This window comes from Macaca mulatta, chromosome 7, assembly GCF_049350105.2.
Source record: "Macaca mulatta isolate MMU2019108-1 chromosome 7, T2T-MMU8v2.0, whole genome shotgun sequence".
Taxonomy (NCBI): domain Eukaryota; kingdom Metazoa; phylum Chordata; class Mammalia; order Primates; family Cercopithecidae; genus Macaca; species Macaca mulatta.
In genome coordinates, this window is record NC_133412.1 from 140,918,599 (window position 1) to 140,940,890 (window position 22,292).

The 22,292-nt window shown below is 43.9% G+C and overlaps 1 protein-coding gene across 8 annotated transcripts in view; it reads right to left on the minus strand.

Annotated features, from left to right (window-relative positions):
* Positions 1-8,097: 8,097 nt before the first annotated feature.
* Positions 8,098-22,292, minus strand: part of ZFYVE26 (zinc finger FYVE-type containing 26) — a 67,917-nt gene continuing 53,722 nt past the window's right edge. For all 8 annotated transcript variants that reach the window (XM_077941191.1, XM_077941190.1, XM_077941189.1 and 5 more), the window contains 8 exons: positions 21,592-21,810; positions 17,288-17,485; positions 16,397-16,596; positions 15,412-15,553; positions 15,049-15,108; positions 13,664-13,846; positions 12,667-12,711; positions 8,098-10,233 (listed from right to left, as the gene is read on the minus strand). In XM_077941191.1, coding sequence (XP_077797317.1) covers positions 10,030-10,233; positions 12,667-12,711; positions 13,664-13,846; positions 15,049-15,108; positions 15,412-15,553; positions 16,397-16,596; positions 17,288-17,485; positions 21,592-21,810 — 1,251 coding nt within the window. In that variant the 3' untranslated portion in view covers positions 8,098-10,029. The remainder of the gene's footprint in view (positions 10,234-12,666; positions 12,712-13,663; positions 13,847-15,048; positions 15,109-15,411; positions 15,554-16,396; positions 16,597-17,287; positions 17,486-21,591; positions 21,811-22,292) is intronic.

Consider the following 22,292-nt stretch of genomic DNA (forward strand, 5'->3'; position numbering starts at 1 on the left):
TAATAACTTCAGCAGACACTGTTAGTTGTCACCCAATAGTCATTCCCTACTCTGGCTTTGTTCCAGTGTCTACCTCTGCTTTCTGTGAATGATTAACCGATCGCAGTTGTTCTCAACTCTGGCTGTGTATTTTTAAATATTTAAGATGCCAAAGCCCAGGCCTCACCACAGAGATCCATATTTCATTGTTCTCACCTTGGGAAAATGTTTTTGAAAGCGACCCAGGTGATTCTGATGGGCTGTCGGGACTGTGAGCCACTGGCCCAAAGCAACCGTGCGGATCACATTCCCTTGCAAGTGATGGTGATGGAAAAGTCATGTGGCTCAACCATGGCCGGTGGGATGTGGAAGGAGCCTCTTCGGTAGCTTCTAGGAAAGGCTTCCTCATTGATTAAAACATGAGGCACAGGAAGAAATTTTCTGTCTCCTGTTAGATGTTGTCATGGCTAAATGTGTCATGGCTAAATCATTCACAAGATGATTAAAACCATCATCTTGAGTCCATGAGTGAAGCTGGCTGGCCCCAAAACTAGCTCACATGCTGAGGGTGGTGAAAGGAAAGAGAGAGAGAATCTGGGTTGCTGATGACGTGGTAGTGAGTCACTGAATTAACCAAGACTGGAGCTGTGTTCCCTTGGGACTTCTTATTACACAACATAATAAATTGACCTTATTAAGTCTGTGTCCTACTGATACTATCATATTATGTTGAACCCTATAAAGTTGTTGACATTCTATGATTTTTAACCTATTTTTTAATTTTTTTTTTTACTTTTTTTTTCTTACCATCACTGCTAGTCCAAGGCAGATATCTTCCTGACCTACTTTTATCACCTTCAATTTCCTCATCTGCCAAGTGAATGTTTGACAACTTTTTCGTTACATTTTGCTCCACCCCAAGATCTGTCATCTTCCGTTGATTTCTGCATGTGACAGATATCCATGGAGGTAACTGACCTAATATCCTAGCACAGAGAATCCTAATAGTCCTGGCACACCCTCACAGGTGTTCACCCAAGTTTTAATCTATATGTACAATCTATTTTATCTACATATGGATATATAATCTATATTAGCCAAAATGATCAGCTAAGAAAATCACAGGAGATGAGGTACAGCTTGCTCTGATCGGAGATTAACTGCTGTAACAAACAATGTTAACTTTAGTGGTACAATATAATAAAAGTTTATTTCTCGCTCATGTCACATTCCAATGCAGGGATAAGGGTGGGAGGGTGGTTCTGTTCCCCATGGCCAAGAAAAAAATCAATGGTTCCATTATCCCCCAGGGCCTCAGTGTTCTCTATTGGATCCCCTGTAGCCAGCTGCCAGATGATGCAAAACAGAGCATCCAGCTATATCCAGCTATTCCATTTCTGGGTCAGGGATGTACAGTAATAAAAGCCCATAAAAATTGTTTTTCCTGTTTTCATCTTAATAAAATCACTATGCTGTTATAGTCATCTAATAATTTATGTTCCAAAGACAGCAGTTACTTAAAGGATTAAATGAATATAACTGTATTGAAAGTATACACAATTTAATATATTCTCATAAAAATGGAAATCAAAGAAATGCAAAAATAAAAATTATTTTAAAAATGTTTTCGGTTATTTTTCTTTTAAAATATTTAAATTATCTATTAAAATTAAAAGACAAATTACAGTATTGAGTATCAACATTTTAAATTCAAATTATTTAAATAATGCTGAATATTTTTATTTTTTGAAAATTTAGTTAATTCTATGATTTTTGTAAAATAGAACAATTTACAATTCTGAAGTTCATTGTCCATTTAGTTACTAATGTAAACAATGGATATCATACTTCATGCATGTTTCCTTTATACCTATATGCCTACCAATTCAAAAGTTATGTGGGCCAGGCGCAGTGGCTCATGTCTGTAATCCCAGCACTTTGGGAGGCCAAGGCGGGTGGATCATGAGATCAGGAGTTCGAGTCCAGCCTGGCCAAGATGGTGAAACCTCATGTCTACTAAAAATACAAAAATTAGCCGGGCACGGTGGCAGGCACCTGTAATCCCAGCTACTCAGGAGGCTGAGGCAGGATATTCATTCGAACCCGGGGGGACGGAAGTTGCAGTGAGCCAAGATGGCACCACTGCATTCCAGCCTGGGTGACAGAGTAAGACTCCATCTCAAAAAAAAAAAAAAAAAAAAAAAAAAGTAATATGAATTAATATTGCTAATTTTTAAAGAGTCCATAGACAAGTGTTGCAAATACACATTGGAATATGAAGAAGGACAAAAATCTAGACCCTTCGACTACTGAAATGACACCCATTTTAATGCAAGTATTTATTATACTCATGCTGGGGAAGAATTTGGCAAGTTAATGAATTTGTCTTTTCTCTTCCCCAGCTGCTTCCTTTATTCCGAGCCTCCCTATGCTCAGAAGCAGAAGCACAATCTGCACACATTCAAAGCCTTTGGGTGCAGTTAAGGGTTTCCCTGGCCCCTAAACAGTGTGAATCGTGAGAGTAAATGTTTAGGGTATCAGGTTATGTCAGCACAGAGTTCCAGAGCCTCATGTGTTTGTAAATACACTTATTATTTTCTTGTGCATTCTGGCGAAACATAAGGCTTTCAAAGTGGCTGGTCAAGGGAAGGAGCCCTTCTTGCCTGGGTCTAAGGGCAATACTATTTATGTAGTTCATATTCATGTAGTCCTGACATGTCCAGTGGGGGCCCAACCCTAGGAATTCCCAGAGAAGAGGGCCCTTTGATGTGCCAGATAGAAATATGGTAGATGCCAGACCCTAACTAGCATCTACCATAGAGGTTTAATGTCAATCTGGCATAAAAGATCAAGTATTTATTGAACATATGAGAATTTTGCCTTATAAAGTATCTGAGAAAGTATGATTAAACGGTAAATAACTCACCTCAAATAACAACATGGTACTGAAGGAAGACCAAGTGAATGGTGTGATAACTGTGATATACATGGGTTGCCCAAAGCACTACTATTTGAAAACGTGATGAATATTCACTCAGATTCAGTTCTCTGACCTTCTCCTAATTACTGACTCCTAATCACCGACTTCTACTCTTCTTCAGTCCTCAATTCCCATGACAAAGACTACACCTGCACGTCTTGCCATCACGTGAACTCTCTGCTCTCCAGATAACTTTTAACATCCCACTCTAGCCACAACCTCCTACTCCTCCAACTTTCTTCCTGGCTGATTCACTTGCCCCATTATCACTCCTGTCTAGTGAAGGCCAAGCACCCATGGAGTGGTCCATCTCTCTGATTTCTATATACCAAGAGTACGGCTGGAGAAAATCACTCAGTCTCACAGATTGGAGCTACCGTGAATCACTGGTCACCAACATCAACTGGGGTTTCCATTATGCTAAGTGAAATAAACCACACACAAAAGGACAAATACTGTATGATTCCACTTGCCTGAGCACCTAGAGTAGTCAAATTCACTGACAAAAAGTATAGTAGAGGTTACAAGGGGCTGTGAGGAGGGGTAAATGGGGAATTAGTGTTCAATGGGTGCAGAGTTTCAGTTGGAGGATGAAAAAGTTCTGGAGGTGGATGGTGGTGATGGTTGCACAACAATGTAAATGTACTCAATGCCACTGAAGTGTACACTTAAAAGTGGTTAAAATGGTAAATTTTATGTTATGTATATTTTAGCACAATAAAAAACATCAAGTCTTTCAAGGATCCTAGGCTCTGTATCTACTTAGCCTCTCCATACCTCAATATTATAGAGAAGTCCTTTGATTCTTCTAGAATTATTATTTGTTCATATGGAGTTGGTAGAAGGTGCAACTCTAGGATGAATGTTTGAGACGAAGAGGCTTCTGCAACAGTCAGGGGAGGAGGTGATAAGGACCTGAACTACAGTGATGAAGTAGAAGGGTCAGGTTCTTCTGGCTGGAAAGGTAGGATGATAGGATTTGACTTTGGATATAGCTTGGACACAACTTGATGCATGGCAGGTACTTAAATGTTTTCAAATGAGGAGGTGGGGGAAGACACAGTCAACACAGAGTTCCTTCCTTCCTCCCTTCTTTCCTCCCTCCCTCCCTCCCTTCCTTCCTTGTCTTTCTTTCTTTCTCTTTCTTTCTTTTTTTCTTTTTCTTTCTTTCTTTCTTTCTTTTTCTTTCTTTCCTTCCTTCCTTTCTTCTTTCCTTTTTTCTTTCTTTCTTTCTCTCTCTCTTTCTTTCTTTTCTTTCTTCTTTCATTCTTTTGTTTCTTTCTTTCTTTCTTCCTTCCTTCCTTCCTTTCTTTCTTCCGTCTCTCTCTCTCTCTCTCTCTCTCTCTCTCTTTTTTTTTTCAGGGTCTTACTCTGTTTCCCAGGCTGGAATGCAGTGGCACAATCTTGGATCATGGCAGCCTCTAACTCCTGGGCTCAAGCGATCCTCCCACCTCAGCCTCCCCAGTAGCTGGAACTACAAGTGCCCACCACTATGCCTGGCTAATTTTCTTATTTTTTGTAGTGAGGGTCTCGTTATGTTGGCCAGGCTGGTCTTGAACTCCTGGGCTCAAGTGATTCCTCCACCTCAGCCTTCCAAAGTGTTGGGTTACAGGCATGAGACATTGCACCTGGCTGGCACAGAGGTTTCTAACCAGGCAGCATACACAATAGTAATAATAACATTCTGTAATACTATATATTCACAGCTGGATGTGGTGGCTCATACCTGTAATCCCAGCACCTTGGGAGGCCAAGGTGGGCAGACTGCTTGAGCTCAGGAGTTTGAGACTAGCCTGAGCAACATGACGAATAAACCCTGTCTCTATAAAAAAATACAAAAATTAGCCTGGCCTGGTGGTGCACACTTGTAGCCTCAGCTACTCAGCAGGCTGAGGTGGGAGGATGGCTTGAGCCCAGGAGGCAGAGGTTGCAGTGAACTGTGATCACACCATGGCACTCCAGCCTGAGTGACAGAGCCAGACCCTGTCTCAGTAAAATAAAATAAAATAAAATAAAATAAAATAAAATAAAATAAAATAAAACAAAACTATGTATTCACTGAAGAAGGAAGTTCAGGTTTGTGGGTAGAATTGAATACATTCCATTTTGGACATGCTGTTAATTTTAGGTGCAGGTCAGCCTTGTGGTGAGTTCCAGGAGGTAGTCAAAAGGCAGATCTTGTGTGGGAAAGAGTTAAGGGCGGCAGTCAACACGACTGCTGAAGCTATGGGATTGTATGGGAGAATATGAGTGTCAAGAAGGAGTGGCTAGAACCTTGAGGAATTTGTCTTTAAGTGGGATGAAGAGAAAGCATAGGTTGAGAAGCGAATAATCTGTACAGGAGAAGGCACTCGATGCAGGACTGAGGGAAGAGGTTTGACAATGGTAGACTGGAGGGTAGGGTAGAGGAGGTGCTGAAGGAAGGGCTCCAGGCAGAAATAACAACATGCAGAATTAGTGAGCAGGAAAGCATTCCACCAAAGAAGCCATTCAGTAACCAGATATTGAATGAATTTGTTGTGGAAGAACTGAAAATTTCAGGGATAGGTCAGTTAACATTGTCACTGTGGAAGAAGAGAGGAAGGCCAGGAAAAGGCTGTTTCCTCTGGGGTTACTGTGACTATCAATATTTGGTGGCTTGGGTATTAAAATAATCTAATAGCCTTTGATCTACTTTGCTTAAGCTCCAGCCAAAGATATCTGGTAACCTTGGAGTGTCTCAGGTTTCTAAACATAGCGGTCATCTATCCTCGGTTTAGAGTGGGTGTTCCAATTTTCTCTGTTGTGACATATCTTTGTGCTATGTCCACTACCAAGTGGTTTTCAGATCTACTTAAATCATTACTGTTGTTTGTTTTCAGAGCTGTTTTTTTAATTTTTAAATTTATTATGTATTTTAAGTTCTGAGATACATGTGCAGAACGTGTAGGTTTGTTACATAGGTATACATGTGCCATGGTGGTTTGCTGCACCTATCAACCCATCAACTAGGTTTTAAGCCCTGCACACATTAGGTATTTGTCTTAATGCTCTCCCTTTCCTTTCCCACCTCCCTACGGCAGGCCCGGGTGTGTGATGTTCCCCTCCCTGTCTCCACATGTTCTCATTGTTCAACTTCCACTTATGAGTGAGAACATGCAATGTTTGGTATTCTGTTCCTGTGTTAGCTTGCTGAGAATGTTGGCTTCCAGCTTCATCCATGTCTCTGAAAAGGACATGATTCTTTTTTATGGGTGCATAGTATTCCATGGTGTGTATGTGCCACATTTTCTTTATCCAGTCTATCACTGATGGGCATTTGGGTTGGTTCCAAGTCTTTGCTATTATGAATAATGCTGCAGTAAATACATGTGTGCATGTCTCTTTACAGTAGAATGATTCATAATCCTTTGGGTATATACCCAGTAATGAGATTGCTGGATCAAATGGCATTTCTGGTTCTAGGACCTTAAGGAATAGCCACACTGTCTTCCACAATGGTTGAACTAATTTACACTCCCACCAACAGTGTAAAACCATTCCCATTTCTCCACAGCCTCGCCAGCATCTGTTGTTTCCTGACTTTTTAATAATTGCCATTCTAACTGGCATGAGATGGCATCTTGTTGTGGTTTTGATTTGCATTTCTCTAATGACCAGTGATGATGAGCTTTTTTCATGTTTGTTGGCTGCATAAATGTCTTCTTTTGAGAAGTATCTGTTCATATCCTTTGCCCACTTTTTGATGGGATTGTTTTTTTCTTGTAAATTTATTTAAGTTCCTTGTAGATTCTGGATATTAGACCTTTGTCAGATGAAGAGATGTAAAAAATGTTCTCCCATTCTGTAGGTTGCCTGTTCACTCTGATAGTGTCTTTTGCTGTGCAGAAGCTCTTTAGTCAGTACTCTACACAGAGAAACTTCTCTACTAGCGAACTATAGAAATGATCCCTGAAAGTATAGTCTTTTTTTTTTTTTTTTAACATGAGAAATTGGATGAGGTCATGTTTCTGGGGAAAGGAGATAATGAACAGTGATGACACTGTCCATGGCTCAAGTATCATACTGCAAACATATGCCTGAAATGCGTGGCAAGAAAACAGTTTAAGCTAAGTTTGAGTTCTGCTTTCCCCAAAGACCCTACACCTGGTTTCAAAGATTGACAATTTGGTCGATATTGAAAAGATACATAGAGCTTTTAAAATGACAAACAGCCTTTTAAAGAGTTTTAGAGGCTGGGGCACAGGGCCAGGGGAAGTGGCCCTGTAATTCTAGCACTTTGGGAGGATGAGGCTGAAGGATTGCTTAAGCCCAGAAGTTCAAGACCAGCCTGGGCAACACAGTGAGATACTGTCTCTATAAAAAATAAAAAAATTAGCCAGGCCACTGCACTCCAGCCTGGGTGACAGAGCTAGAGCCTGTCTCAACAACAACAACAACAACAACAACAACAAAATTCACTAAAGAAGAAACCTTTCACCCATTGGACTAGCAAAGATCTAGAAGATTTGTTAACAGTTGGGGCAAGGGTATGTGAAAGCAGGTACGCTCTACAGTGCTGGTGGGAGAGTTAATTGCTACGACCTCTTTGGAAGGTAACTGGCAATATTTGTTAAATGCACTTATGCTCTGACCCACCAATTCTGGACAAGATAATTCAATGCAGCATAATCTGTAGTGGCAAAAGATGGCAACAACATGAAATGTACATCATTAGAAAGTGGTTAAATAATTGTGGTATATCTTCACAGTGGAACACTTTAGTCATTAATATTTGTTTATGCATAAGTAGCTCTGGAACTATATGCTAGACACTGATAACAATGGTGGCCTCTGGGAGGGGACTGGGCTGGGTGGACAGGGTGGAAGGGACTTTTCACTTACCTTTTGTACCTTATAAATGTATTACCTATCTCTACCCATCCCCCAACTAAAGCAAAAAAAAAAAGTTTTCTGGTGGTAGAGGGTGCACTAATAGTTTTTAACACACAGGAAATGAGATAAATCCAAAGCAGAGTCATTAGTCATTATGGGGATTATTTAGAGTAAGTCTGAATTGAAGGCTATCTGATCTTCCCCACCCACCTTTTCTCTCCACAAGGAAAAAGGACAGGAAGGGTAGGCGCAAGAAAGCACAAAGAAGTTACGAAGCCAAGAAACACGTTGATAGACACTTTATTGTGGCTTGTTTGTAGTAAAACATTCAACCCCTCAACATGGATATCTGTTTTGGTGGTTTTTCTGTTGGAGACTACAGCGTGGTATTCAAAGGCTTTTAGCCTCATCTCTTATCAGTCTAGTCAGTGGTTACCTATAATTTGATAGTTCAATGAGTTAGAGGAAAATGTCAGGAAAATCTGGTCTTATCCCAAATTAAGGGCTGCAAGATTTGTGACCCATTAGTATAAAGTGCTTATGTTCAGTGCAAAAAAGGCAGACTCAGAAGGGCAAGCAGATGCCAGAGAAGGACATTTCCTGGGAGATGGATACGTTCTATGACTCAAGGAAGGAAAAGCCAAACTTTAGCCCAAATGGATCTAATAGTTTCCTTACGGTCTTTTTCCTCTCTAACAGGACCAAAACTTCTCATCTGACAGATGTCCATGAGTTGTTTATTTTACTACTAAAAATCTCGGTTCAGAGGGAAATCCACAGGGTTTCTAAGCACCAAAGACACTGACTTCAGCTTCCAGTTTCTGTTTGTCTTAGCATCATGGGTGGGACCAATAGGCTGAGCTCTGGCCAGTGAGAGGTTCAGAGCTGCAGAGCTTTCTTTAGGCCCCTCATTTGCAAATTGAAGTCACTGAGTATGACACACCTTTTCTCAAACATTGTCACATCTTGGGTGGGAAGACAAGCCAGTGCATATTAAAGAAGCACTTCACCTAGTTTTCCACCAACCAGATGTGACCTATTCATTATGTCCTCATTCTGACTCTGTCCAGAGGCCCAATTCCAAGCCAACCCTTGACTCCCTCTTCTAAGACAGAGAAAAGAAGCGCACTCCCTTCCCAATGACCCCACGTGTCTGCATATCCATCCCGTGGTCCTGAAGAGACTGAATGGAAGCAGGAGGGAAAGGGAAGCAGCTTCCTAACCAATTCAAGCAGCACGAACAGGACTGCAGCTCAAATAGGTAAAATCGAGTCATTCAGTCCTACGATCCTGGCCACCATTTCTCTCCCCAGACCCTCAAAGAGAAAGTCACATTTTCTCACCCACCAACTTTGCAGGAGGGACATTGACAAGAGGCAGCTCTGTGCTTGTGAGCACCCGCTCCGCACCGCTCCCCCCACCTGCCTCCCCTGTATCCCTGTTTGGATGGTGGCCTTTCTTTCCCCTCTGGATGAATGTGATGGAGACCCTCTTGCCCATGTTAGCCTCACAGATCTGATCATTTATAAATGTACCCACAGCTTTCAGATGCCTGCACCTGAAAACCCTTCTATTCAGACTACCTTCCAAAGACTCCAGGACTTCTTGTGCTTGGGAGAAGAGACACCTGGAAAACAGGTTTATTCCACAGGTAGCACTTGCCCCAAAGCCATCTCTGAATTTTGGAATGGGAAGGAAGGAAAAGAGGCAATCCTTTTGGTGTTGCTCTAATTCTCTGTAAAAGTCCTCTAGGTAAGAGGAGCTACTAAAGCACGTCCACAGGGAGGGGACTGTACAAACAGGACAACCCGGGTCAAGAACCAAAACGCAGGGAAGGTTTTCAGAGTGGCAAGTCTAAAGTAAAGTGCCTCTTTTCAATGGAGAAGAGTTTCATTTGTTCAGAAATGCTTGGGCGTAAACATCAGTGCACAGGAACATGCACGCGTGTGTGAACACACACTCACTCACTCTGAGGTAGAAAGAACTGGCCATCTCCAGACAAACACACATAGATTCCACAATTTTAGAGAAACATGGCACTTGCGTGAAAAGTCCTATACTTGCCCGGGAAGGCAAGTAGGGTTCAATCCAGCTCTTTCCAACCTAGGGCAGAGCCAGAGAAGTTCCACTCCACAGGAGGAAAGAGGTGGAGGGCATCGCCATCACTGCTGTTGCCCAGCTCTCAGGTTACGTGTTCCTGGCCCCGCTGCCCAAGGTCACTTCCTGGAGCCTGAGCCATGGGCACCCCGGGGGTGGCTTGTCAGAAGCCACTGGGCACAGATGTCTTGCACTACTGCGTCCCCGCTGCTCTTGGCGGCCTGCTGCACCTGCTGGACGAGGGCTGTGGCCCGTGAGTGTTCTTGCTTCACAGCAATCAAGTAGGCAGAACGCAGCTTGCAACATATCAGGTAGGCCCGAACCTGGCAGTCAGTTATAAAAGAGACAGCGGAAAGGCATCCATCACTGACAAATCAAGTACACAGAGCTGCAGCAGAAAGCTCAGGCAGACAGACATCACGTCTCACCTGCTACATTCATAACGGGATTCGTGCATTTTGTGGTATTATAACAACTCTTTCAATATTCTGGACATACGCTATAACACTGTGCTATTTTATAGTATAAAAAGTTATGACAAATAAGCTAAGAATTTAAAAAAGAAGGCAGGCCAGCAGGCAGTCTGGTCTCTGTCCACTCCCTCTAACACTCTCCTCCTTACTCTCCCAGGCTCTCCAGCAGCTTCTGGGCTACAGGATCAGCACTGCTCTCACCCAGAGTTGTGATTTTGTAGTTACTTGGGTGATTATTTGATTGATGCCTGTCTCCTTAACCAGACTTTAAGGGGCAAGAGTAGTGTCTGTTTTTTCTACTCCTGTAGTATTCCTGGTGCATAGCACGGGGCCTGGCATGTAGTAGGTGTTCAGCGAATATGCATTACAGGGATGAATAAACCATCAGAATCCTAGAATGAACACATAGATCCTCCTCTATTTTTCTGTTTTCAGCCTGTTGAATCTAAAGTTTTTTTTATAATTACTGGAAATTTGAGGAGAAAGACACACACATGCAATTGGAAAAAGTCAAATTAAGTTCTAACCCCACTTAGATCTGATTTGACTCTGCCTGTTTGGACCAAAGGCAGCTGTTTCAGGACGTGCGTATGTGTGTATGTATCTCCCAGAATTGCTATCTCATGAATCCCCAGTTTGGTGGAGACAAGAGTCCCTTCCTTCCTGGCCCTGGTCTCCCCAGCACCCCCTGGTTAAACAGTGTTCTAGGCTGGTGAGCAGAGAGGCCTTCACAAGCTGCCACAGAGCTTCTGCCAGCAGTTGCCTTTCTGTCGCAATAATCCCCGTTGGTTAGTGAAGGAGACTCGCCTTGCTTCCTGTATCAATGCTCCATCTGTTATTTGTTTTGGTCACTAAAGTCTTTCTTTCCTCTCTAAGCTGAATTACAGATAATCTCCTACAGCTAGATGATGTCTGGCATGTTCTGAGGTCACTGAAGTGATCCAGTCCTGTGCTGCTTGGGTATCCACTTGCTGCCCTAGGATGTTAGCTCTCCCCAGGCCTTGAGCTCCCCTTAGCATCTACGTACGCTAAGCTAAATACATCTCACAAGTTGGCAGGCAAAATTCCTACCAAGAGAAGAGGGACATTTTGCCAGAGAGTCAGGAATGGAGTTGAATGAAGCTGTTTTTCTGGCAAGCCCCCATGGCCTCAGGTCATTTAACTGCGTTAGACAGCTGCTGAGAGAAAAACACCTGAAAAAGTAATAAGGACTATCTCTACTTTAGTGCATGTCTTTCCCAGGAAAGAGTCGCTGTCCTGCGGAGTGGGAGGCTCCGTGAAGGCTTGAGAAAGAACTGCAGTCTGGGAATCAGAGGATCTGGGCGTCTGTCCTGGCTGTTGGGTCCTCAATCTGACTCTAGAAAAGTAATTCTCTACATTTCAGGATGTCAGAATTTCATCCTTTCCAAGGAGTGCATCATGACGTTACAGAAATAAATGAAGAAATGTTTAGAAGTTGTTCTCCTTAACCCTGGAGACTGAAAAATGCCCAGTAAATTCAGTCCCGGGATCAGCAATACGGCCATGGGAAGCATGTAAGAAGCTCTTTGCCTGACGTCAATTTTCATCACAGGGGACTCAGCTGTCAGATATTTTTCCTGCCGCTGGCCAGGGCAGCTCAAACTGGCTTGGCTTTCTCATGCCCCTCCTGGCTTGGAGCCCTTCCTGCAGATGGCAGAAGGATCAATCCAGTGGTCAGCCACAAATGGGGGCATCTGGGAAGATTTTTATTCTTACTGGCACTCCTCCCAAAGGCAACGGGAAGCAAAGGTTCACCAATTTCCCAAACAGGGACGAGTTCTTTGGCCCCTGAGGAGAGGTTCATTCTGGAAACTGAGACACTGGTGGACATTGTTGGTCAAAGCGTGGGGTGGGGTTTTTTTCTTACTGTACCTTTTTCCCTCTAGGATAAAGAGATACCTGCCTACTCTGGGAACCTCATTCCATCAGTCCATCCAAAGATGGAGGTGAGGTGAAGGATTTCCTAGGGATCTCTGAGAGAAGACATCAGTTTAAAATGGAGATTCAAGAGCAGCCTAGGACACATTCGTCTTGGGGATAAAGACTTGGGAAGGCAAAGACTCATGCAGTCCATGTTCACCTACTCCCCATCTATTCCCTCCTTCCTACACCCCTAACCAAGCCTCGATTCCACCTCTGATAATAAAGAAGCTGAGATACGGGTTGTATGGAGCTATTGTAGGGAGCAAGGGATAAAGGTGACAAGGCAAGCCTGAGACACTATTCATTAGCATCACCAGGTTTGGAGACAATTCAGCTCACCTTGTTGTCATCATTGTGTATTGCCTGGATCAGGCCCTCCAGCTCCTGTACAGAACAGAAACAGCAATGTGAGAGGGAGAAGAGTTCCACAGTCTGGGAGCCAGGGCCCAACCCAGCCTCAACCCAGCCATTCTGACTTCAGAATGAAAATGCCTGCCTGACTTTTTTTTCTCAAAGATATGGGGTCTCACTATGTTGCCCAGGCTGGAGTGCAGTGGCTTTTCACAGGCATGATCCCACTATTGATAGCACAGGAATTTTAATCTGCTTCATTTCCAGTCTGGGCCAGTTCACCCCTCCTTAGGCAACCTGGTGGTTCCCTGCTCCTGGGAGGTCACCAAATTGATCATGAACTTAGTGCAGGCACTAAGTTCTAACACTAAGTATGTATCGGCATAATAAACTATAGTACAGAACTCCTGGGCTCAAGTGATCCTCCCGCCTCAGCCTCTAGAACAGCTGGGATTACAGACATGTGCTGCCACACCTGGCTGACTCTTCTTTGTAAACGCAACTCCTGCTTTAAGAACAAGAAAGAAAATTTAACCATAACACTAAGCTTCAGAATTTGGGGAGAAGGACAGTTCCCAAGAGGCCTGTCCACGGCCTTCACAAATGGATGTGGTTGTGTTCACTCCAAAAAGCCACCATGGGAGGACAATTCCGCAGGTAACAGGCTTCAAAGGTCATCTGCTGGCCGACCCTGACCTCCTCTACAATTGTAGCTTCGAAGAAGCTCAACTCCATAGACACTTCCAGGTGCAAACAAATTTACACAGTGGGATATTGAGGGCCACCCTGGGTATAGACATCATCTCCATAAATTTTCTTTACAGGGAAGGGTCAATTAGGGTGAGGCCATTATTGCAGAGGGGTTCAGAATGATAAAAGGATCTTGTAGAGTTTCAGGCACATTATGGGAAACAGAACAATAAAGACAGGGATGTGAAGACGCTGAAATTGATGGAGGAGCCAAGAGGTACGAGAGGGAGCGTGCCTGGGGTGGAATTCTCTTGAACGCTTCCAGGCAGTTGAGGAGGATGGTGTCCCCGTCACTTTTGGCTGCCACGCCTGACTCACTGACACACTTGAGCAGTTGCCGGATCTCACTGTATTTCTCCTTCTCCACCAACTGGCGGGCAGCTCTGCAGTAGGTCATGGCAGCATCTAGCTGGAAGTCCTAGAACAGAACACGAGATGATGGGCTTAGGAGCAGGAAACGTTAACAGTGGGGAGGGAGGCAGCATTTAAAAGCTCTCACTATGCTTGGTGTAGATAAGCCATATTGATTGTGGTCACAGTAGAAAACATAAATAGACCAAACGAAAAGCAAGCATCAATTCCTCTTTGGCGTCAGGTAGAACTTTAGGAAGCAACCCCAAAAAACTGCAGCCAAGTATCTAAAATGATACATTTAGCTTGCTGCGGTGGCACTCACTGAAAATATTCTTATCAAAATCCTAAGACGAGTTCATTTTCTCTCTAATAAGTCTGCTTTTTCTTGAGAAATGGGCATTGGGGGCTGGTATTTGCTACCCTGGACACCTGGTGCTCTGTTAAGAGGTAGTCGACTTAGTGTTCAGAAACAGACCCATTCACTGAACGACTCATTCGCTGAAAACTGCCAGATAAACACTGTAAATCTGGTCTAGGAGAACCCTTATGCCACAGGGCCTGGGTGGAGCTGCCCCTCTGCCTGCCTACCAGGGTATCTGTGTATAGTGAGCTCTGTCCAACACTGAAAATAGATGGGAAGAAAAACACCTGACTAATCATATATGAAGCCATTGATTACTGACACACGCACAATGCATGAATACCCTGCCTGCCCTAAGCTGCCTGCTGTCAGCTCCTGGGGTATCTGCATGGAGCTGTGTGGTGGTGGGCAGGTCTGTAGAGACTCTGCCCCTCATGGTCTCAGTGCCCTGCTCCAGCCCCTGCTCCAGTGCCACAGCCGGACCTGTGTCCTTTTATCACAAGCAATAGAAAACGTATTCCTCCAGCCAGCTCCTATACAGACCGAGAAAGGGGAACAGCCCTTGTGGCCAGTGGAAAGCCCCTGGCCAGCCCTCCAGCCATGCTCCCTGTGAGAACGAGCAGTGTTTCTCAGGGAAACAGCTATGGGGAACTGTCTGAGACTTGGCTCCTGGTATTTATTTGGTAGCTTTTGATGAATTTGTCGTGGGTTACTTGGCTTCTGGCAAAGTGGCCTAGAGTCTTGAATTTGACCCAGTTCTGTAATAGTCACCTCCTTGATTTCATCCCTAATGTGCGTGTAAATCTACTTTTCTTGGGATAAGAATTTCCTAAAGAATAATCTCTCCGGGAACTGTGGTCAGGTGCTGATTGTCCTCAGTATGATTTGAGTAATCCAAGTCATACCTGCAGAACACGGAATGCAATTCCAAAACCATCTTCTACATTTTTCCCTCCCAGCATGACCTGAAAAGGAAAGGGAATCATGCTTAAAAACATAACAATTACTAGAGTATCCTCTTGACCAAGAATGAAGGCCCCTATTTATTCAATTATTCAACAAATATTCGTTGAGACCCTGCTAAGTGCCAGGCACTAGGCATATAAGAATCATCAAAATGGACTTGATCACCAGTCTTCAGTGGCTCATATTCTAGTGGCGAGGCAGCCATCAAACAAACAACTGAAATAACACTAGACAACTGCAATTATGATAAGTGTTCTAAAAGATGACAGTAGTCTGCCAGAGGTCTGAAACGCTGCATGTACCTTGCAGGCAACATCCATTTTCATGTGGTTATTTCCAAACAGGGTTGGCAGAGGCAAAGTGGTGATTTGAGAGGTCCCAGCACTTTCGCACCGATGCAAGAACCTGGTCACTTCCATCTGCAGTTGAAGTGTGTTCATGTGCCTGTGATGACAGAATACGCACAGTCCAGCCTCATGAGGGCCCAGGAGTGAGGTGACTGAGGCCAGGAGACTGAGAAGTCGAATAACATGGTGATGGAAAAGGGAAAAGAAATGATGCAGAGGGAAAAGAGACCCCAAATACCTTGTGAGCAGTTATGACAAGACCAAAAAATGGTGATCTCGTGTCCTGCACAGACTCGCAATATTACGGAGCATTGTGGAACCAGATAGGGTCCAGTCATTGAATCAACAAGTATTTATTGAGCACCTATGTGCCAGGTACAGTAACACTGGTCAAGAGAGATGAGCCCTGCCCTCAGAGTTTATAGGCTAGAAGAGAAATGAATAGTAAACAAACACATAAAATAGTTAGCAATTAAGCCTCTGGAAGCGATAAATGGTAGTGGTAGAGCGTTTACCTCAGATGTAATGTTCTACGTAGAGGGACTGGCAAGTATTAAAGCTGAGAGGAATTAAGGACTTGGTGTGTTGAGGAGCCCTGAGGAGGCCAGGGATTGATGCTTAGCAACAAGAGAGTAGCAGGAGATAAAGATGGTGACATCAGCAGGGGCCAGAACGTACAGGCCCCTTTTTGCCTACTGTAAGGAGTTTGGAGTGTAGTCTGATTGTAGCCTGTTATGCTAATCCTCCCTCCACTCCCACTCCGCCTACCAGCTCCTCTGTAGGCTTTCCAGGCTTGTACTAGACACTGTCATCCAGGGATGATTCCTTTTAGATTTTTTTTTCAGGATTTGGGGAATGGACAAGAGTAGCTTCATCACCAACAGAAACCTGCTCCCACCCTTCCTGCTCCACACCAATGGTCCCCTGAACCTCCAGCTACCTTGACACATCAGCTGCAGTCATCTTCTTTCTGAAGAACGTGGTTTTCTTCCTTCCAGAGCTGCGGGATGTTTCTTGGAGGTAGATCTTCAGGTGGTCCTTGGCCTTAAGTAGCCATGACAGCTTCTCTCCCAGTTCTGTATATGACTTTGCTTTGTGACTGAAGAACCGAATACAGGTCATGGCGGCCCGAACTTGGTCCTAGAAGAGGAAAATAGATGTTCAGGTCAAAGTAGATCAGGGGTTTGGGGGTGGGGTGTGGATTTCCACTAAGAGACCTCGTTTCCAGCACCTACTCCCACCAGCAGCTGAGCTGCTATTTTGAACCCATCACCCAAAGGTCCAAGAGATCCCGAAGTGCACTGACTGGTGGAGCTCTTCTGTAGGACATTATTCCACCACCAAAGAGATGCTAAAAGAAGATATTTCTGATTCTCCACTCAAATCGGCTTTACTTGTACTTTGGCATTAAATAATTCAATTTCTCTGTCATTTAGTGCTGACAATCCTCAGGAAGATTGGGAGAAACATGTTCCTTCTCCCTTCACATATTTTCTCTAAAAACACTAACTTTTCCATCATTCCTTATGAATTCTACATTCATAGCTCATGCTTATCTTGAAACTAACATTCATTTCTTTTTTTTTAACCTGTCAATTTCTTGCTTTCTGAAGAATGCCATTATCGACAGGATTAAAGTCTACCTCCAAACTTAGGATGGAAATCCTAATATTATTTAACAATGCTGGAGAGCAACATGGATTTGCTCTAGGGTCAGCCAAATAGCAAGGCCAGGGACCAATGACAGTCTCATTCCCTCATAGTGCACTGCCTCCCCTGCAGGGTGGGGTATCAGCGATAGAGGTAGAAGGCAGGAAGGGGCTGCCATTACCTTCATAAACTGCTGCAGCTCGTACAGAATGTGGTAGTAGTTCTTCTTCTGTAAATGTTGGCAGGCAGCAATCAAGTACTTTCCCCAGCTCTCCAAGGTTGGATCAATGGATTCTAGCAAGTTCTCCAAAGTGTGTAGCTTCCCACTTTTATAGCTTGGCTGGAAAATGCCTTCTATAAAAACTTCTGGAGGACTCTCCTGGAGCAGGGCAGGGCGAGAAGTCAGAAGTCTTGAGTCTGGTTTTGGCACTGTCTGGGATCCACTCTGAATTTCCTTCTATTGATGAACCTTCAGCATCCTCCCAATGCATTGCTTCTTAATCTTTTATGTGTCACAGATACCTTTGAGAATCTCACTCTAGCGACTGCTTCACTTCTCTCCTTCCTTTTACAGAGAAGCCCCTTGACAGGGTTATCCACCCTCACTGTCTCCAATTCCCTCCTGTGATTTTTCTCTTGAACCCACTCTAATCTAGCTCTGCACCCATAACTTCCACTGAAACTGCCCCTTAGGTCACCAGTGACCACTAAACTCTAAATCTAACAGTTAATTCTTGATCCTCATTTTCTACCTGATCGATCAGCAGCTTTTGACAGAGATGGCTTCTTCCTCCTTGAAAAGCCTTTTTAAAAAATAAATTTTTATTTTAATTGAGAAAAACTCTCCTCGCTTGGCCTCCAGCACACTGTCCTCTCCAGATTTTCTGTCTACGTCTCTGGCTGCTCCTTCTCAATTTTCTTAGCTGATCCCTCCCAGTCTCCCCAGGGCTTAGGAGGAGCCTATACTCTTTTCTATTTATACCCATTCTCCTGGTGATTTCATCCAGGCTCATTGCTTAATATACTGTTGATTTGCTGATGATGCCTAAATCCCATCTCCAGATTGTTCATTCCCCCTGAACTCCAGAACCATACATCCAACTTACATCCAATTGTCTACTCAACACGTCCACTTCAAGATCTAACTGAAGGCATCTACAACTACATTCCTGCTTGTTCCTTGAAACCTGCTCTTTCCACAGTCTTCCCTTTCTCAGACTGTGTCTCCATTCTTCTAGTTGTTCAAGTCAAAAACCTTAGTCATCTTTTCCGTCACACTGCTTCATCAAATCCATCAGCAAATCCTATTGGCTCCACCACCACCATTACAGCACACAGAATCCGGCCACTTCTCACCACCTCCCTCGGACCACACTGGATTCCGCCATCATCGTTTGTCTGGATTATTGCAACATACTCCTCCCTGGTCTATCAGCTTCCATTCTTACCTCTTGTCAGTCTAACGCCCACAAATGAGCCCGAGTGACTCTGTTGAAACCTAAGCCAGATCACGTTATTCCTCTGCTCACAGTCTCCCAGCAGTTTCCCTTCTCATCCCTCACAATGTCCACAAGGTCCTGCATGATTTGGCCTGTGACCTTTCTGACCTTATCCGATAGTACCCTGTCCCAGTGGACTCTGCTCTAGCCACCCTGGCCTTTGCCCTCATCACACCCTCTGCCTGGACCGTGCCTTCCCCATAGATCTGCATGATTCACTCCTTGTGTTCTTTGGCACTTTACTCAGATGTCACCTTCCCTGGGTACCCAGTCTAAAATTATACAAGCCACCCCTTCCTCATCCCTGTTTTATTTTTCTTGTTCTTATTCATAATCTACACTATCTATTTTATTTCTCATGTTTACTATCTCTCTTTCTACTATGGCGGCAGATATTTTTGTCTTTTTTTTTTTTTTTTTTTTAAAGACAGAATCTCACTCTGTAACCCAGGCTGGAGTGCAATGGCACGATCTCAGCTCACTGCAACCTCTGCCTCCTGGGTTCGAGCGATTCTCCTGCCTCAGAGAAAACTAGACCTCATCTAAAAGTTGTAGGCCACATTTGAAGAAGCAGGGGCATTAGCTCTGTAGGAGAGATGGAGCACCTCAGAAGGGCAGCACCTCAAGAACTTCCATGCCATCCATTCATCTATCCACATACTCATTCATAATTGGTACTAGGTCAGGTGCCTGAATATACGGATAAGTAAAATATAGCCCTTGTTGGTCCAGATGGAAAGACTCAATTGTAAACAAACAGTTGCAATCCAGTAGGATAAATGCAGTGCCAGGGCAATGGAGGCTAATGCTGCTTGAGTGTTCTGTGAATGCTCAACAGAGAGGGCCTGAAAGAATACTAAAAGGATAAATAGAATTTTTTTTTTTTTTTTGAGATGGAATCGTACTGTTACCAAGGCTGGAGTACAGTGGCGCGATCTTGGCTCACTGCAACCTCTGCCACCCTGGTTCAAACAATTCTCCTGCCTCAGCCTCCCGAGTAGCTGGGATTACAGGCGCCTGCCACTGCACCCAGCTACTTTTTGTAGTTTTTAGTAAAGACAGGGTTTCACCATCTTCATCAGGCTGGGCTTACCTCCTGACCTAGTGATCCACCTGCCTCGGCCTCCCAATGGGCTGGGATTATAGGCTTGAGCCACCACGCCTGGCAAATATGAATTTTTTTCAGAAAACAAGGAGGGGCAGGGCATTCTAGGTAGAGGAAACAGCATATAAAGACTCATGGAAATAAGACAGTGCGTGGTAAATCAGGAAAATTTGGTTAAAAGTAATTTGATGAGTCTGGAGTATAAGGTACAGATAGGATCTGTGGTGAAAATAAATTAGAGAAATAAGGAGGCCTGATCCTGGTGAGTTCTGTAGCATGCTAAGGAATCTGGAGTTCTTCCTGTGGCCATGGAGATCCTCTGAAGGCCTTTTAGGGAGGGAATAACATGAGTCTATTTATGTTTTAGAAAGCTCAGTCTGGGGACAGTGTGGGCAAAGGGACAAAACACATAGGGAAAAGGCTGGGAAGAGAACGTCTTCCATGCTCCAGGCATTCAAGTGTAATTTTCACAATGTCTTTTCCTCCTCTCCCTACCTGCTTGAGAATAAAGGTAAGATATTTCAGTTCAAGGGTAACTATGATTACAGGAGATAAAAAGAAGGTTTCTTTCCTAGCTCTGGTAAATATAAAGCAAGGGCACTGCTGTCGTCAGCTTATACTAAGCTAATGAAGTAGGCAGCTTAGCTTTCTGGATTACAGCTGTCAGAGGGAACAGAAGTAGGTGATTTCCATTCTCAATTTGTGCCTGGGAGAAACAGCTTTACTGCTAAACTTGTTTGGAAATTGAGGAAAAGGAAAAAAGTTAGCAATTCCACTCCATATAACATGACTTCTACATTATTCTTGAGACCTGGTTAGTAGCTAAGAATAGTCAGTAGCTCAGCACTGGTGAAAACCCCCTGTCTTCACTGTCCTGTAGGGGTATAGTCACAATAATTTTGTGAACTGCTGATTTCACTTGGATCAATCTTAGAAAATATGTCTGTCTGTACATTTGCATTGGCTGCTGTTTTGAATTAGGGTGGCAGAATGAAACTAAAGTCTGCCTTGAGCTCATTAAATTTCCTATAAAATTTGGTACATCTCAGCCAATTTCTCCGAAAGTTATTATGGAACATTCAGATAAAAAAAGGAATGTAGCTGGGTGCGGTGCATGTGCCTGTAGTCCCAGCTACTCAGTAGGATGAGGTTGGAGGATTTCTTGAGCCTAGGAGGTCAAGGGAGCAGTGAGCTGTGATCATGCCACTGCATTCTAGCCTGGGCAACATAGCAAGTCCCCATCTGGAAAAAACAAAAACAAAAAAATGGGTCATGGTAAAACGAAGTCCCGATTGCTTATCAAGGGCTCCAAAGGCATAATATTCTTCAGTGGTGCCTTTGCTTCCAGTGGGAGGGGAGCAGAGGATGGGAGAGGAAAAAAAGTAGGGCACATTCTCCTTTCATCATCTATTTGGGGTTCAACTGTAGGATTGGTGCCATGGTGCTTCCTGGCCCTTGTAGTAACAACTCCGAACGGACCAGCAGCTGGGTCAGAAGCTGGACACTATCCCAGGCCAGCTAGGGAGGCCTGTGGAAGCAGACTCTAAGCAATATGCCCAAGGTCATGCAAGACTCACACTGAACATCTCATTCCAGAGACCATGCTCTTAACCACGATCCGATTCTGCTGCATGTTTTGGGAGAAGGAATGAAACGTGCCTTTGCTGGTGAGGGCAGATTTGGGATCCAGGCTAAGACTTTTCACACTCCCTGAATAACAGTTGTGCAGAGTCCTCTGTTTTGACCTGGCTCTGCTAGAGATGGCCCCATAGCTCAACACAGGGTTAAGTGTCAGGGGGTTATTGTCCCCCTTAAGGCTGAGTGGTCCAAGCCAGAGGAGCAAGGCAGGCACTGCCTTTTTGAGCTGTGTCCGTATCCCACCTTGTTGAGAAGGTGCAGAAGAGCTTCCCGCAGGCAGCTGTGCCTCACGTAGAAGCTGATGATAGCCAGGTTGGTGCTATAGTTGTGCAGGTAGAAGAGGCATTCCTGGTAGTAGGTGTTGTTCATGATTTTCCCTTCAGGAATCACTGCCAGAGAAAGGCTCTGCGTCCGAAGGGTAGCTTCCAGTTCCCTCAGGGTGGCAAAGTAATCGTCATCTTGCTGACAGCACAGGAGAGCGAGAGAGAAAAATGAAACTCAAAAAGTTCTTGGCAGGCACTGAAAATATTGCTTACAAAGAATGTTTAACAATGTGGAAAAATGTTCACAATGCAGTGTCAAAGGTAGAACAGGCAGGATACACAATTCTACATATTATGATATGGTACAACCCCGATTTCATTAAAACACATAACATAGAAAATTCACCAGAATCTTAACACTAATTAGTCTGTGTATGGGATTATATGTCACATGTCATTTTTATCTTTTTAAACATCGTTTCCTTTTTTTTTTTTTTTTTTAAATGCATCTATTACTTATCTAACCACATATAGTTACTTATCTAACTATATGTGATGGAAAAAATTTTTTTTAACTTGGTTGATGCTAAGCCAGGACTGACACTGTTAGCTGAATTTCTGCTGATTCTTTTTCCAGGTCATTGCTATTCCTGGGCCTCCCTTCCTGAGCCAGGCACTCTT